At 47.9% G+C, this 17,446-nt stretch overlaps 1 protein-coding gene across 6 annotated transcripts; it reads left to right on the top strand.

Annotated features, from left to right (window-relative positions):
- The first annotated feature begins 437 nt into the window (after positions 1-437).
- On the top strand, positions 438-13,232 carry Cd300a (CD300A molecule). 6 transcript variants are annotated; one of them, XM_006533068.4, is made up of 9 exons: positions 443-803; positions 1,497-1,720; positions 3,028-3,120; positions 4,524-4,880; positions 5,944-6,064; positions 9,008-9,105; positions 10,631-10,668; positions 11,039-11,149; positions 12,415-13,232. In XM_006533068.4, exons 2-9 carry the CDS (start codon positions 1,651-1,653, stop codon positions 12,574-12,576), a joined length of 1,050 nt encoding a protein of 349 aa, XP_006533131.1. In that variant the 5' UTR covers positions 443-803; positions 1,497-1,650; the 3' UTR covers positions 12,577-13,232. The 6 variants fall into 6 exon arrangements, with proteins under 6 accessions (XP_006533132.1, XP_006533131.1, XP_030101751.1 ...); XM_006533069.4 differs by having other exon boundaries at positions 438-1,720; positions 5,956-6,064; XM_030245891.1 differs by lacking the exon at positions 3,028-3,120 and having other exon boundaries at positions 449-803.
- Positions 13,233-17,446: the final 4,214 nt, after the last annotated feature.

Here is a 17,446-nt window from a genome sequence, read left to right on the forward strand (position 1 = left end):
TTATTGATTTTATTTATTTGAGTACACAGTCACTGTCTTCAGACACACTAGAAGAGGGCATCGGATCCCATTACACATGGTTGTGAGCCACCATGTGGTTGCTGGGATTTGAACTCAGGACGTCTGGAAGAGCAGTCAGTGCTCCTAACCTCTGAGCCATCTCTCCAGCCCTGTTAGTTTGTTTTTAATTTTAGAAGTACTGTGGTGGCTTGAATGAGAATGACTCCCATAGGATCATCGTTATGAATACTTGGTCACCAGGGCGTGGCATTCTTTGAAAGGATCAGGAGGTGTGGCCTTCTTGAAGGAAATTTTCTCTGGGGGAGTGGGCTTTGAGTCCCAGTCAGTGTCTCTCTTCCTGCTGCCTGCTGATCTGGATGTAGAACTCATAGCTCGTTCTCCGGCACCATGTCTGCCTCCAGGCCACCATGCTTCCTGTGGTGATGACAATGGACTAGACCTGTGACACTGTAAGTCAGCCCCACTTAAATGCTTTTTATAGATAACACTTGCTGTGGTCATGGTGTCTCTTCACAGCAAAGAAACACTGACCAAGCCAAGTATCTAGAACACAAAGTTCCATACTGATCTTTAGTTGACATATGATGCTATTACTATCAAAGAGTGGTGTGTTTTCTTGTTGTTGAAACAGTCTCTCCAGACTTGTGGGTTCCAGCAATGCTCCTGACTCAGTCTCCAGAATAGTTGTATAATAGGGGTATGTCCCCGTACCTGGCCATCAGAGAAATTTCTTCAGGATCCTGAAGCGTTGTCTTCCACCCGTCTAGCAGTGTAACTAGCAGGTATCTTCGAGGGCACATTTGTAGCAAGAGGAGGAAAGCGTGAGATGCTGAGGAGGATCTGGAAGGGAGGGCGCTCTCGGGACCTCATCATTGGCATAGGGCTGCCTGCGGCTTTAATAACTACTATTATTATATGATTAATATAGTATAATAGCTAGCTATTGGGTGACCTGTTTTACAATAAGGTCAGAGTTTCCTGGGCTTTCGTGCCATTCTGTACGAGCTGGAAGGGTTCACAGGACCCCTGTGTACATGTTTGGTGTCTCCGTGGACCAGAGAAAGAGGGAGATCTGCAAGTTGTCTGGGTCCTTGCTCAAGTTCAATGGGGCTACACAAGAAAGAAGGTCGCAGCCTGGAGAGCCCCTGGTCAAATGGAAGACACATTTTCCAACACCAGAAACCCTTCAGGAATTTTTGGGGGTCCAGGCCTAGAGCTCCCAGGAAGGCTTCATAGTGGGCACCACCCAGGCAGGGCTAGCAGGTCTTCCTCTCCACAAGGCTGCCATTCTTCCCACAAGGAAAGGAGGAGTGACTGGGTGCCAGTCAGAATGAAACCTGGCCCTGCACCCTGAGCCAGACGCAAGCAGGGGTCATCAGGCTGTCATGGCAGCCTGGCAGTCATGAGATCAGAGCCTCACGGGGGGTTCATCAGCTCGCCTCGGCTCCTTCCGATTCTTTTAGTTTCTCCCGTAGCTCCAGGAACAGAACTGAGGAAAGTCGGAAGCAAAACAGCTAGACACAAAGAAAAGCAGAAGTGGGCGTCTCAGAGACTGGCCGTCCCCCAGCGGGACTGAACCGTGGAGCGTCCAGCCGTGGCCTGCCTGCCGGTGACCCGTGTGTGGGAGAAATGACCCAACTGGCCTCAGCTGTGTGGCTGCCCACACTGTTGCTGCTGCTGCTGCTTTTTTGGCTTCCAGGTGAGGTAGTGTCTGCCCGGGAGGGCGGGGGGCTTCGGGGAGATGCAGTGTGAGGCACTGGAATGGGGATCTCTCTGTGCACAACACCAAATGTGGCAGCTGAGTCCTTCATGTAAGGTGGATGACCAAAGAAAGGGCCGTGCTTGGGGGGAAGGGACCGGGATCTCCCTCTGCACACAGCTGTCAGAACAAGAGACAAGTCAACACACGGTGGGGGCTGGTGGCTGTCCAGGACGGGTGCCCAGAGGATTTTTGGATGGTTTAGAATAGAAAACAGGAGGTCAGGGCAGGTGGTACCAGTATGAGTGGACAGTGGTTGTGTTGAGAGGCCCTGACAGGCACGTGCTGGTGTGGATGTGTGTGAAAAAATTTAATCTGTCTATCTTTCTTTCCTTCTCTTCCTTCCTTCCATCTTTCCCTCTTTCTTTCTTTTCTTCTTGGGTCCCCCCCCCCCTTTTTGGGTTTTCAAGGCAGGGTTTCTCTGTGTAGCCTTGTTTGTTCTTTCTTTCTCTCTCTCTCTTTCTTTCTTTCTTTCTTTCTTTCTTCCTCCCTTCCTTTCTTTCTTTCTTTCTTTTTTGTAAGGTTTTTTTTTTTTCATTTTCTTTTTGGGATAAGTCTCACTGATTAGCCTTGGATCTCACTCTGTGGACTAGGGTGGCTATGAACTCACAGAGACTGCCTTTCTCGGCCTCCAAAATGCTGGGATTAAAGGTGTGCACCACCACACCCCACAGACTTCTTTTTTGGTTCTTTACTCTTCGAAAATTTCATGTATGTGAACAATGTAGTCTGACCATATCTGACCTCCCCAAGTCTGATTCCCCAAGTCTGTTCAACACATCTCCCTCCAACTTAGTATTATTTATATATTTTTTAAAAAAACCATTGAATGATTAGCACTGGCTCTATGCACGTGGGTATGGGGTCATCCACTGGGGCAGAGGCAACCTGCCAATAGCCACACCCCTAAAGGAAAAAATTTCTAATCCCAGTACTCTGGAGGCAAAGGCGGGCAGATCTCTGTAAGTTTAAGACCAGCCTATTCTACATAGTAAGTTTCAGGCCAGGCAGGGTTACATAGAAAAAAAATCTTGCCTCAAAATAAATAAATAAATAAAGAGAGAGAGAGAGAGAGAGAGAGAAAGCAAGAAAGAGAGAAAGAAAGGAAGAGAGAAAGAAAGACACTGGTTTCATCTGGGTTTACACACTTATTCACAGAGGTTTGAAAAAAATTATCTTGGCTATTTTTCCCTTTATTTATTTGGGTTGTCTTCTTCTTCTTCATTTTTCCCCCTTTGGGATTTAAGGGGATTTAAAGTGCCCTGCTAAGGGAAGTGGTGGAAAGTTAGAAAGCCAACCATCTACTGGCGGTGGAGGAGCATCCTTGCAAGCCAGGAAAGGTACAGGAGGGCTGGAAACTGCTGTTTACTTATTAAGCACGTCGGGTGCAGGGGATGACTTAGTGGAGAAAGTGGGCACCTGAGTTTGGATTTCAAGCATTCACATGAAAATTGGATTTGTTATGCATGCATATCCCCAGAGCCGGGGGTGCAAAGATGAGTGGGACTCGGTGCTCCTCCTAGTCTCTGTAGGTACCGTGCTCCCGTGCACATACGCACACATACACATAATTAAAAACAAATCATGGAGAGATAGCTCAGTGTTAAGTGCACTTACTGCTCTTCCAGAGGTCCTGGGTTTGGTTTTCAGAACCCACATAGTGGTTCAGAACTGTAGAATTATTATTATATTAATATTGATCCATAAAATTAGTACAGCATCCGTGATTCCTTAACCTCTCCTAGTTCCCCAATAACCATACAGGGAGACCAAGGTTTATTAAAATTGCCTTGAGGCAGATACTGAGCAATCATTACTCCTTTCTAAACTTCCAAGTTAGTCAGGCCTCCTCCCAGACAATATCCCCATCTTTCTTGAATTTCTGTTGTCTCTTATCCAGCGCTCCTTTCCTGATGTTTTCTCCACCTCCCTCCTGGCTCTCTTTCATTTCCTCCTAGAACCGGAAGTCCCACCCCTTCTCTCCAAAGCTCTGTATTGGCTTGTTGGTTTTTCTTGGCAAGGCAGAGAACAAATGAGGAGCATGTTTATGCAAACTTGAGACAGGAGCTTTTAAGAATAAACATAGCAATGCCATGTCTGGATTGAAACAAGAGATGTGGGCAGAGAAATGAACAAGGGTAAACTTTGCACAACATACAAAAACATAATGTATACACATAGCCACCTATAACTCTGGTTTCAGGGCTTCTCACACCCTCTTCTGGTCTCCATGGGCTCCATGTATATGTGTGGTGCATATAAACTCACATACAAATATACAAGTATAATAAACCTTAAAGAAAAACCTTAAAAAAAAAAAAACAGAACCTCAAAGTCACTGAGACACACCTAGGTTTAGAGAGCAAACCCTCCCATTTTCCTGCCCTTCCCCCTAACTCCTCTTCCTGGTCACAGGGTCCTAAGGGCATTGAGGGAGCTGGGCATACAGCTGGCCATCTCTTCTGCTCTGACCCATATTTTTGTGGGGGTTTGGGGTGGCACGTGAGGGTGTGGCTCTTCTCCAGACTCCTGAGGTGCCCAGAGCTGAGTTTGCAAACATGAGGCCTTTGTGGGTCAGAGGGACTGGGAAGATTCCGGGTGAAGGATGGAGCAGGGCAGAAGGGAAGGGTGCTGAAGGGTGATTGACTGATGGGAGGTGAAGGGGTGGATGGAGGGTGGAAATCTGGAGACCTTATCCCTCTTCTAGCTGTGGGGGTGTAGAATTGAGGTTTGTGTTTTCCAGGCTGTGTCCCTCTGCATGGTCCCAGCACCATGTCAGGAAGTGTAGGTGAATCCCTGAGTGTGTCATGTCGATATGAGGAGAAATTCAAGACTAAGGACAAATACTGGTGCAGAGTGTCACTTAAGATACTATGTAAAGATATTGTCAAGACCAGCAGCTCAGAAGAAGCTAGGAGTGGCCGAGTGACCATCAGGGACCATCCAGACAACCTCACCTTTACAGTGACCTATGAGAGCCTCACCCTGGAGGATGCAGACACCTACATGTGTGCGGTGGATATATCACTTTTTGATGGCTCCTTGGGGTTCGATAAGTACTTCAAGATTGAGTTGTCTGTGGTTCCAAGTGAGGACCCAGGTAAGTCCCCATAATGATCATTGTAGCATCAAGACATCTGAAAGTGGCAGGAATTTCTGGAGGAGGAATTCAGCTCAGAGCCTGGGAGTACATTATGTGTGATGAGGGGCAGATAGGGACAGAGCAACAGCCAGGGAGGCATCCTGGAGTAACTGCTTCTTGTAAGGGGGAAGGTGCTGGTCTGTCAGGGGACACGGGGCAGAGAGAGCAGAGTGTGGCCAGGGGACAGAGATCTGTATCCTGTGGGAGTGAACCATGGAAACCAGACAGAGTTCATGGGTGTTCTGGGGGCTGAGCAGAGGTCAATAGGGGACAGATGGTGACAGTGCTTTGTTCAAAGAGAGCTTTCACTGGTGACATGCCAGCTTTGCAGTTAGCTGTCTCTGGCAGCCTATGACTGAGGCTGAAGGGGAGCAGACCTGATGTGTGGTTTTGCCTCAGGAGGGTTGGGGTGGCAGCTCTGTCGTGTGTGCAAATGATCAGCTGATTTAGGAGGATTCCCCCCACCTGATCCGATCCTTCCTTTGGTGCGAAATCAGCTCAAAACCAACCCATCGGCTGCTGATCAGGGTGGTGTATGCCTGAGATCTTAGCACTCAGGAGGTGGAGGCAGGAAGATCACAAGTTTAGGACAGCCAGGGCTATAAACTCCATATCAAGACCCTGTCTCAAAAAGTAAAAGAAAGAAAAGGAAGTAATGAAGGGAAGGAGGAAGAAAGGGGGAGGGTGAGAGAGAAAGGGAGAGAGAAAAGAGGGAGGGAGGGAAGGAGGGAGGAAAAAAGGAAGGAAAGGAAAAGGAGGAAAGAAGGGAAGGAGGAAAGTAGGAAGGGAGGGAAGGAGGGAGGGAGGAAGGAAGAGAAGGAAGAAGAAGAAAGGGAGAGAGAGAGGAGGGAGGAAGAATGGAAGAGAGGAAAGAAAAAGAGGAAGGGAGGAAGGAAATGAGGAAGGAAATGAGAAAGGAAGGGAATGAGGAAGAGAGGAAGGGAGGGTAGAAGGGAGGGAAGGAGGGAGGAAGAAGGAGGAAGCCCTTAGATATAGGCAACTAACTAGTTCTGATCTATAGTTTCATCTCCAGGACCAACACTAGAGACACCTGTGGTGTCCACCAGTCTGCCTACCAAGGGTCCCGCCCTAGGATCCAACACAGAGGGCCACCGTGAACATGACTATTCCCAGGGCTTGAGGTGAGGTGCCCTGGTTCCTGACCTGCAGGTGTCCACCTCAGCCTTGTTGTCCCCTTAAGAGAAGGGCAGGGCTACCAGAAGTGTGAGGTTGGGGTAAGGCACCTTGGTTCCTGACTTGAAGGTGAGCCTTCTCCTCACAGGGGCTTAAGTAGGTATCATGGCCACATGTTCATGTCATACCTGGCTGGCTAGAACTTCTTGTACCCTGGGCTATAGTCCAGGTAAGGAGGCCCTAGGTCACTGACCATGCTGGGCCTGCCTATGCTGAAGGTAGGAGGAGTTCAGGCTGAGGAAGAACTCAGGGAGTCAGGAGAGGAGAGCAGAATGAAAGGGGCTGGTGATATCCTGTCAAGCATGGCTCAGTGCTTCCCAGAATGTACCTCTTTCATACCTCGTGAAGATCTTCATGTCATCACACCCCATAGTTATTTCTCTATAGCTGTGATTAAAAAAAAAAAAAACCCCACTATGACTAAGGCAAAACTTATCATCGAAAGCATTCATTTGGAGCTCATGGTTTTAGAGAATAGAGGTCATGACCATCATGGTGGGGACATGGCAGCAGGCAGGCAAAGCATGTATGTCTCTACAGCAGTAGCCAAGAGCTTACATCTTGAGACACAGCCACAAGACAGAGAGAGCTAGGTGGGAATGTTGTGAGTTTCTGAAACGTCAAAGCCACCATCTCCAGTGACACACCTCCTGCATCAGGGCCACACCTCCTAATCCTCTCCAAGTAGTTCTACTCACTGGGGACTAAATATTCAAATATATAAGCCTATGGGGGCCATTCTGATCCACGTCATCATACCACGCTATTTTTCAGATGAGTAAACTAAAGCTCAGAGCTAAGCACACTGCCTCGTCACATAGTCAGCACAGAGGATGCAGGGTTGGGCTCAGACTTACATGACTCCACATTCTATAAACTGGGGAGACACCAGCACCACAGAGAATCTGAAAATGTCTGCAGACACTCCCAAGAAGACTGCATGCAGTCACCAACAATCTCCAGGATTCAGACTCTCCACTCTGACCCCACAGGCACTGCCAATGGATCCTGGAACTGACTGGAGTTCGTATGGATCCTATAGGTTAAAAGCTCTGACCACTTGTTCTCCTAGCTGTAAATGTTGAGGCTCCCATGAGGCTTCCTTGAGTTCAGGAGTTCACTGAAGTCATCACCCACAGAGATGGTTTTATCATAAAAGATATAGATCGATCATGAGGAGACAATTGAAGGCACAGCAAGGCCGACTGGGAGAATCCCAAACAGAGCCTGAGTACTCTCCATCTCAGCAGGGTCTGGGTGCATCGCCCTCCCAGGGGCCTCTGTGTGTCTCCACCAAGAGCTCCTCCCAGCTCCTTCCCAGGGATTTCACTGTGGTCTCATGAAGTAGGCACCACAGACTGTATCTCCAGCATGTGGATGAGCTGATCTTCAGCCCCCTCCTTCTCTGGAGGCTGGGCCAGTTAGGGCCCCTGTCATATCTCAGACCACACATTGGTTTCTGGTGAGCAGCCCCATTCTGTCATCTCACCACTTAGCTATTGTACAGGCTTTTGACATTGTCACACCATACTGTTATCTCTAAAGTTCACACTCAAGAGCCATGCCAAGGTACAAAAATATCAGGAAAACAAAACAAAACGAACAAACAAAACACAAAGCAAACACCCAACTGCTCCTGACACCTCACCGTATTTTAAGTAAATTTACAATTTGGTGTTGGGCTGTATTTGTAACTATGCAGGGCCAAATGCATGAGACCCATAGACTAAGGCCTGGACACTCCGATGGCAGTCACTAACAACAAAAGGGTTCCTATTAGCAAATTTCCCTGCATTAGGCAGGGATGTCCAACCTTTGGAGATTGTGACATGATGTTGTGGTCTACAAATGTGTTGTCTACACATGGCCTCTCTCCTAGGATTTAGGAACCAAGACCTGACCTCTCCTTACTACCCCACCCCTGGAAACCTTCCCATAAGTTTTCTGCCGACCTAGAGCCACAATGTGGCTGCCTGACAAGGCGAGATGCAGGACCCAAGCGTGCTGCTTTCGGAGATTCATTTGCAGACATTCACGACAGGCAGGACCCTGTTTTGTTGGGGCTGAAAGCTTGTGTGCAGTGTGTGTGCGTGTGCATGTGCTTGTATGTGTGTGTCTGTGTGTAAATCTCTGTGTGTGTATTTATGTGTGTGTATGTGTGTGTATCTGTGTGTGTGTGAGAGAGAGACAGAGACAGACAGAGAGAGAAGCCATTATGCTGTCGACCTTTATAAGACCTTTTAAAAAGATTTATTTATTTATTTTATGTATATGAGTACACTGTCACTGTCTTTAGACACAACAGAGAAGGATATCCGATCTGGTTGTGAGCCACCATGTGGTTGCCAGGAATTGAACTCAGGACCTCTGGGAGAGCAGTTAGTGATCTTAACCACTGAGCCATCTCTTCAGACTCTATAAGTTTGTTTATTTATTTATTTACTTATTTTTGAAAAAAAAAAAAAAGGTCTGACTACATAGCCTTGGCTAGCCTGGAGCTCACTGTGTAGACCAGGCTGGCCTTGAACTCACAAAGATCTCCCTATCCCTCCTTCTTGAGCACTGAGCACTGGATTAAAGTTGTGGGTCAGCACTGCCAGATTTATAAGGTTTTAAAGGGTATTATTGTATGTGAGCGAGTGTTCCTGAGTGCATAACAACGTTCAGGAGTCACTTCTTCCTCTGTGGGTTCTGGGGTTTGAACCTGTGACCTCAGGCTTGCAGGGCAAACTCTTTTATTGACAAAGTCATCTCACGGATTCCTTAAAAAAAAAAAAAAGACTTTATGTATTTGTTTTGAAAGTCAGGGTCTGGTTATATACTCAGGGGCTGTGTAGAGCTCTTGACTGGTATACATAAGGCCCTGACTAAATTACTCCCTCTCTGTAAAGGCTCCCAGCGCTGTTGTCTGTGTTAGCTCTCCTGCTGTTTCTGTTGGTGGGGACCTCTCTGCTGGCCTGGAGGATGTTCCAGAAGCGGCTGGTCAAAGGTGAGTTAGTCCCCTGTGTCTCCTGTCCCTGCTCCAGGGTAGGCAGATTCTGCCCACAGTCTTTCACCTTCCTGCTCTGTCCCTAGTTCTCAGAACAGGCACCACATTAAGAACACATCCTCAGGGCACACAAGCCAGGTGACCCAGAAGGGCAGGCCCCAGAGGTATCCCTAGGTGTAGTGGTTGCAGACCTTTGCAGATAGCTCCCTAGAGCCTTTCTCCTGGGGCCAGAGGGGCTGCTCTTTGGAGCTGTGTCTTCTTTGCTTAAAACCTTGTATGTCTTCCCACACTCTCAAGAGACTCTGCAAGGCTCTTAGGCCTCCAGTGTGTCCAGCCTGCCTTGCTCCTTCCCACGTCTTGTGACTTTTGGTCACATGGGAGGAACCTTAGGCTCCCCTCTTCCTCCCTCCCCCTACTCTCCACCCTCCCAAGCTTCTGCTCCCACAGGGCTGATGCTAACCACATGGGACTTCCCCAAACTGGACAACCCCAGTTCTGTGAGTCCTAGCACATTTCTTTGGTGCCCTTTCACCTAGAAACACTGTGGCCCCACAATTCCTTTTTAAGAAAGATATGAGATGGGTTGGTTCATCTAATGCCAGTGTTTGGGAAGCAGAGGGTATAGGATATAGGATAGCAGAGAGCTCATGGGCAGACAGTGCTACATAGGGAAGACTCTGTCTCACAGAACAAAACAAACCAGGAGGCAGAGGTGCATGCCTTTAATCCCAGCACTAGGGAGGCACAATCAGGTGAATCTCTGTGAGTTCAAGACCAGCCTGGCCTACATAGTGAGTTCTAGGACAGCCAGGACTGTTACCTAGAGAAACCCTGTCTTAAAAACAAAAACAAAAACCAGAAAATAAGCCACTGTGCTGGAGGCGTGTGAGTTCCTTCTGGTCTTTTATTATACCTATGTGATTTCTTTAAAATATTTCCCCATGTTTTAATTATTTATATATGTGGCGTGTGTGTGTGTGTGTGTGTGTGTGTGTGTGTGTGTGTGTGTGTGTGTCTGTAGAGCCCTTGGAGGTCAGAAGGGAGCATCAGATCCCTTGGAACTGGAGTTACAGCAGTTGTCAGATAATCACTGTGGTTGCTGGGAACCAAACTCAGGTCCCCTGGAAAAGCAGCCAGTGCTCTTAACCTCTGAGCCATCTCTCTAGCTCTTTATGTGATTTCCTAAAGATCTTGCTTTATAACCAAGGCAAAGTGTCTCATCCTTGTACTCTCAGTACTTGGGATGCTGAGGCAGGAGGATTAGGGGAGATTTTAAGAGCAGGCTGGACAACATAGCAAGACCCTGTCTCAAAAACAAAACAAACAAAAACTTCATTCTACTTAAACTTGTAATTTTTCACTTAAACCTATTATAGCATCCACTATTGTTGAATGTTCTAGGAATCCCAGACCTATGGCTGGAGTCTCCAGGGAAAGCCTTTCTCAGATAGAGTAGCAACCAACCTCCCCACCCCACGCCTACATTGTCTGCAGCTTCACCTCCTCCCTCTCTTCCTTCCTCTAGCTGATAGGCATCCAGAGCTGTCCCAGAACCTCAGACAGGTAAGGGAGCTACGGCAGGAGGAGAGCCAGGATGACTGGGTGGGGAGGAGGTAAGAGGAGGCTATAGGGGAGCTCCTGGGCTGGTAGAGGGAACTGGTCTGTTACAGGGAGATGGGATTGTTCAGGCTAGCACTTGGAGATCTAGTCACCAACTCTCACCCCAAGTTCTGTCCAGTGTGTTCCCCTCTGGCCAGGATAGTGGACTTGAATGAAGTGAGGGTCCTTGAGAGAACAGGGTGAAGGCAGAGGAAGAGTGGGGATGTCTTTATGATACCCACAATGTAGGTGTTCAGAGAAGGAGGGCAGTGGGAGGGATGGGGAGGGTTGGGAGGGAGGGACTCCATAGATGATACTTCTTGACCTTCTACAGGCTTCTGAGCAGAATGAGTGCCAGTATGTGAATTTGCAGCTGCACACGTGGTCTCTGAGGGAAGAGCCGGTGCTACCAAGTCAGGTAGAAGTGGTGGAATATAGCACATTGGTAAGTTAAAGAGCCTGGCTCCCTTGGCGTGTGGATCCTGGGCCACATAAGGGTACCACATAGGGATGGGGAGGGGCAGAAGGGGAATGGGCTGTGGCTCAGGCAGTTATACAGAAGATGGGGCAGGAGGAGAGTCAGCAAGAGTCTCCTTAGAAGAGCCGTGCGTCAGTGTAGCTAGGAGTAGGAAGTGGGATTGTTGGAGTGGCCAGAATCTATGGTCTTGACAGTTACTACATCAAAACCAGACATTTTGTCTTGCGTTGGTTCCCCCCACACCATCTCTTTGGTATCAATTCTAGTTAGAGGTGTGTCCAAGACCCTCCATTTTGAGGGTCAAACAGAAACTGAGAGAGAGATACAAATATCAAGGGCTTTTGGGGGGGGGGAGACTCCTTTCCTTACCCCCAGGCTCAGAGCCCTCCGAACCCTTATCTGATCCCCCGAGGGATGCCATAGTTTTTGACAGGAGATGGGGGGATATACACCACTGAAAAAGTGACTCATCAAAATGAGTCCTCTCTGACCCCATTCAACCAAGGCTGCAGCTCCTGCTCCATGGGGGATGACGATGAGAGGTTCTGTCCCACATCCATTCGGGATGACCCAAAGCTATGACTTCCTTTCACTTGTGCCAGTGTCTTAAAAAAAAAAAAAGACTCATTTATTTGTATTCCATGTGCATTGGTGTTTTGTCTGTGTGTATGTCTGGGGGAGGGCATCAGATAACCTGGAATGAGTTACAGACAGTCGTGGGCTGCCATGTGGATGCTGGGAATTGAACCCCTGTCCTCTGGAAGAACACACAATGCTCTTGACCACTGGACAGTCTCTCCAGCCCTTCATCAGTGTCTTTTGAGGATGAGTGATAGGCAGGGAACCCAGTGTCCTCACTTTCAGCAGCTCAGTGTCCTCATTTTCAGCAGTCCATAGTTAGATGGTACCTCGCCTTGCATCTGAAAGGCCCCTTCCTCCAGCATGTGACATGTTCTCATGTCTTCCCAGCTATGGGACCAGCAACAACCTGGTATCACCTGGTAGCTAATGATTACAAATCGGTTGGTTGGAAGCTAACTTCCTTTCCCCCTTGGGTCAAGTCAGCCTGTGACATCAGAAGCATTCTACCACCGTGGCTACTTCTGCTGGCCATGATATACCCAGCATGGGTACTTCCCACTGTGGCTTGACCAGGTGGGCCAATGAGGCAGTTGAGGTCCAGGGTATGTGCCCTTCTCCTGTAGCCATGAGTCTGGGGTCTCTCTCTACAGGCATTACCCCAGGAAGAGCTTCACTATTCATCCGTGGCATTCAACTCCCAGAGGCAGGATTCTCACGCCAATGGAGATTCTCTTCATCAACCTCAGGACCAGAAAGCAGAGTACAGTGAGATCCAGAAGCCCAGAAAAGGACTCTCTGACCTTTACCTGTGACTCCTTGTCACCTGATCCTCTCAGTGGTGACTACCAGGTTCCAAGGCTCCCTGCTGGCTGCTGCCCTCAATGTCATGAGCCTCAGTGGCTTCACTAAAGATGAGCAGGAGCCAGGGCTCTGTGGGCACAGTCTCATCCCACTGGCTCTCTCCTCTTAGCCTGTATTTTGTTCTGCCTCTGGGTGTGGAAGACATCGATGCTGCTCTTTTGGGGCTCTGGGAATTGACATGGTTCGTATAGAACGGTACTTGTGTTAGTTAGCTTTGTAGTGTCAGTCCAGGAAGAACATCTGTGGTCACTGGGAAAGTGGGGGACCCATGAGACTACAAAGGAAGGGGAGTCATGGAGGTACTAAACACCAACTCCTTCATCTCACAGAGAAAAAAACCTAAGCTCTGAGGACAAAAGCCTGGCCCGTGGCACCAAGGTCAGGGGCAAATTCCTCTGGACTCATTTTTATTTTTATTTTTTGTTTTTTGAGACAGGGTCTCTCTGTGTAGCTTTGGCTGTCCTGGAACTCACTCTGTAAACCAGAATGGCCTCAGACTCACAAAGATCTGCCTGCCTCTGCCTCCAAAGGTGTGTGCCACAATGCCTGGCTTCTCTGAATTCTTAAGTAAAAGATGAAATAAAGTTTATAATATCTTTTAAAAAAAGATTATTTATTTATTATATGTAAGTACACTGAAGCTATCTTCAGACACTCCAGAAAAGGGCATCAGATCTCACTATGTTTGGTTGTGAGCCACCATGTGGTTGCTGGGATTTGAACTCAGGACCTTCAGAAGAGCAGTCAGTGCTCTTAACCACTGAGCCATCTCTCCAGCCCTAAAATACCTTTTTAAAGGGAGAAGAAATGGTTTAAATGATGTCTGTTACATGCCTGTAGCCCCCTATTAAAGCCCAGCTTTGAAGTCAGAGGAGCCTTTGGGGTTCAAGGGGTTGGGAAGGACATACCAACTGCTGTTCTTGATGGAACACACAAGAGTGTTTTCTTACCAGGGTGATTTTAAACTTGCATCAAAGATGACTGTGTTTCCAGGCTGCAGTAGCTACCAATGGTTTGATCTGCCCAAATGATTTTTCTTACAACTCTTTTTTTTTTTAAAGATTTATTTATTATTATATCTAAGTACACTGTAGCTGTCTTCAGACACACCAGAAGAGGACCTCAGATCTCATTACGGATGGTTGTGAGCCACCATGTGGTTGCTGGGCTTTGAACTCAGGACCTTCGGAAGAGCAGTCGGTACTCTTAACCACTGAGCCATCTCTCCAGCCACTTCTTACAACTCTTAACACTGTGCCAGAAGCAACTCCTAGGGTAAGCTGCCCCCAGAGTGGTAGGATGATGGCTATTTGTGACTTCTTTGAATTTTTTTTAAAGACAGAATTCTTGCTGGGTGGTGGTGCACACCTTTGATCCTAGCACTTGGGAGGCAGAGGCAGGCAGGTCTCTGAGTTTGAGACCAGCTTGGTTTACAGAGTGAGTTCTAGGACAGCCAGGGCTACACAGAGAAACCCTGTGTCAACAAACAAACAAATGACGGGATTCTTTATAGCCCAGATTAGCCTTTGAACTTGCTGTGTGGTCAAGGATGACTTTTTAGTTAATGTTTTATTGCCGTGAAGAGACCCCATGATCAAGGTGACTCTTATAGCAGAAAACATTTAACTGGGGCTGGCTTACAGTTCAGAGGTTCAGTCCATTATCATCATGGCAGGAAGGGCTTTCTTCTCCAGCCTGAATCCTTTAGATTTCAGTTCATGTACCCCACCCTCCTCCGCCTGTGCATGTGCTCGTGGTATGCACACCCATGACTCATCCCCCCTTCTTGTACTAATGTTTTGAGACATAAAAGGGGAAACACACATACACGGATGGATACACGCCCAAAGCCAGGTTCCACGGTGTGTGGGAAATGTGTCAGGACAGTAGGGACTATGGGTACAGCAAACAGAGCCCTGATCTGCTCTCAGCTCTGTCCCAGGCCATAACCCCAAACCCACCAGTGGTTCTTTTCTCTTGAAAGAGCAGTGGGCACTGGGACGCGCAGATGGGACTTAAGAGTCTTAAGAGGGGAAGTAGGGATGCTGTGGCCAAAAATAGAGGGCTACGCCCATGAACAGCTCGGACACAAAGGTTTAGTTGGGTGACTAAATTAGACTGCCAACTAGGAGGGATGGGTAGGGAAAGGGGAGCCCTGCTTCCCAGTGTGAGTCACTCATTGTGGGTGGCCCAAGTGCCCAGTCAGAGGCAGTTTTCATCACCTATGGACATGTCTCTTCCTTCACTTTCTTCTCCTCATCTGTTTCCTCTTCCTGCTGCCTGGGCCAGATCAGCCCAAGGGCATCTTTCATTAATCTCTTCATTCCTTCCTTCATTCTCCCATTTATTCAACTATTCACTCACCTACTCACCCATCCAACTGTCCATCCTCCCAACCTCCCATCCATCCACCCATCCACCCATCCATCCATCCATCCATCCATCCATCCATCCATCCACCTACCCACCTACCCACCCAGCCATCCATCTATCCACCCACTCATCCATCCACACATCCACCATCCACCCCACCCATCTATTTACTCACCTACCCATCTATCCACCCACCCATCAATTCATCCATCCATCCATCCATCTATCCATCCATCCATCTGTCCATCCATTCCATATTTCATACACTCCCTGCAGAGCATTTAGGGACCTGCTTCACAACAGACAGAAGACTGGAAACAGGGAAGCATAGGACAAAACCCCTGCCCCACATAGACTTTTGTGTTTACAGGGATATAGACATGGCCTTCTCTATTCACCCCTCTGCTTTAGGACTGTGGGCAGGGAGGGGCACTGACTCAGATGCAGTCCTCAGTAAACAGTGAGTGGGTAGATGGATGGACAGATGGATGGGTAGGTAGGTGGGTAGGTGGGTAGATGGATAGATGGGTGTATGTGTGTATGTGTGTATGTGTATATGTATGTATGTATGTATTATGTATGTAACAGTTTCCTGCTAAAGAACTGAAAAGCTGAATGCTCCTAATTTATGCTAAAGAGTGGCCATCAGGGCTGGAGAGGAGGCTCAGTGGGTGAAAGTGCTTGCCACACAAGTGCAAGGGCCCGAGCTTGGTCCCCAGAACCCATATAAAAAGCTGGATGTGTGGTCTGCTCAGTGGGTGAAATGCTTACCATACAAGGCTGGTGACCTGAGTTTGGTCCCTAGAATTCATATAAAGATGGAAGGAGAGGACCAAGTATACAGAGTTGTCCTCTGACCTCCACACCATGGCACAGGAGCCCCTCTCCCACTCCCACAAATAATCATTTAAATTGTAAAAATAATAAAAAAATAATGTGGAAGTTGGTTCTGGTTCTTCCTCCCAGCTCCACGCTCCCAGAAATGAGACTCAGATTCAAAATATATTTACAAATACCTTGGTCTTATAGCTAGGCTCTTCCCTGACTAGATATAACTTAAAATATCTCATTTATTCTAGCCTACATTCTGCCACATACGTGGCTGGTTACCTGTGCTCAGGTACCATGCATCTGTCTTGTCATGTCTTTCCAGGCAAATCTTCTAGCACCTGGCTCTATCCCAGAATTTTTTTTTTTTACCTCCCGGATGTTCCACCTCCTATTTCCTTCCCAAGCCATAGGCCATAGGCATTTTAATTGACAGATGCTGCATCCATAAAACACACAAGAATATTCTCTCTAAAAATTAAAAAGTAGAACATGTAGCAAGAGAGCCTGTATTCGCAGCCCTGCTTCAACAAGATGGGAGGTGGAAATAGGTCCCCGAAGCTTGGAGAGCAACTGGCCTGGTGCTGGAGTGCTTATCCAAGAGATCATGCCCCAAACAAGGTGAAAGGTGTGGACCGACACCTCAGACTATCCTCTGACCATAACACATGTGCCCGCATGCACACATACAAATACACACAAAATAGCCATCAGGGTTGACTATCCTGTTAATTGAAAAGCTAAGGTGATGGATTTCATGTTGTCTTTTAGCCTGTGCTTAGAGTGAAGGGGGAGGAAGAGTCAGGTAGGATGGCCTTTATCTAGCATCCCACAGGGGAGCACTTTCTCCATCAAGAATCTCATCCAGCCAGTCTTGGATGTCAACAGTGCCATGTTATGTGCTTTTCCTGGGATGTGTGAACATCTAGTGACCCAGATGGGGCTCAACCCAAAGAAACAATTGCATTGCAGTCTAGCTTGTGAACCCACCAGGTTTCTCTATAGGAGCATGGGTGAAGGGCTACTCACAGGATCGTGATTGACTCCCTCCAAACAGCTGTACCAATGAAAACCCTGCTCCAGAATAGGTGCAGGTGTCCCCCAAATCCCTATACATGGAGTCCCCCCTACTTCAGCCACCTTTGCATCTCCTATGTGCTCCAGCCCCTCCTCGCATACAGATGGGACAGAATTTGTATTGGGGCACGAAGGGAGTGTGCAGGAGGGAGTGGCTGAGATCTCAGGTGAGGAACTGATAAGGTGTTTGAAAGTCTCATAGGTGTGGACAGTTGCAGATGCTGTGCCTTCAAGGTGGTGGTGGCTATGTCCAGGACAATGTCCCCCAACATCTCTGAGGAGCACTTTTGTCTGTGTGTGTGTGAACAAGAATTTGTCAGATCCAAATGGAATCACTTATGTCAAACCCTAACAGAAGTCAGGGGTCATTGTCTACTCTCTCTTGCTTCTTGACCCTTTGGCTAAGATCAAGTGCAAAATACTGGAGCCTGGGAAATTTATAAGAGAAAGAGGTTTATTTATTTTAGGGTTTTGAAGTCTGGGAGGGTCAAGTTAGGAGGTTGCAGTGGGTAAGAGCCTTCTTGCTGGTGGGGGCTTTTCAGG

Source organism: Mus musculus, chromosome 11 (assembly GCF_000001635.26).
Source record: "Mus musculus strain C57BL/6J chromosome 11, GRCm38.p6 C57BL/6J".
NCBI classification, from domain to species: Eukaryota; Metazoa; Chordata; class Mammalia; order Rodentia; family Muridae; genus Mus; species Mus musculus.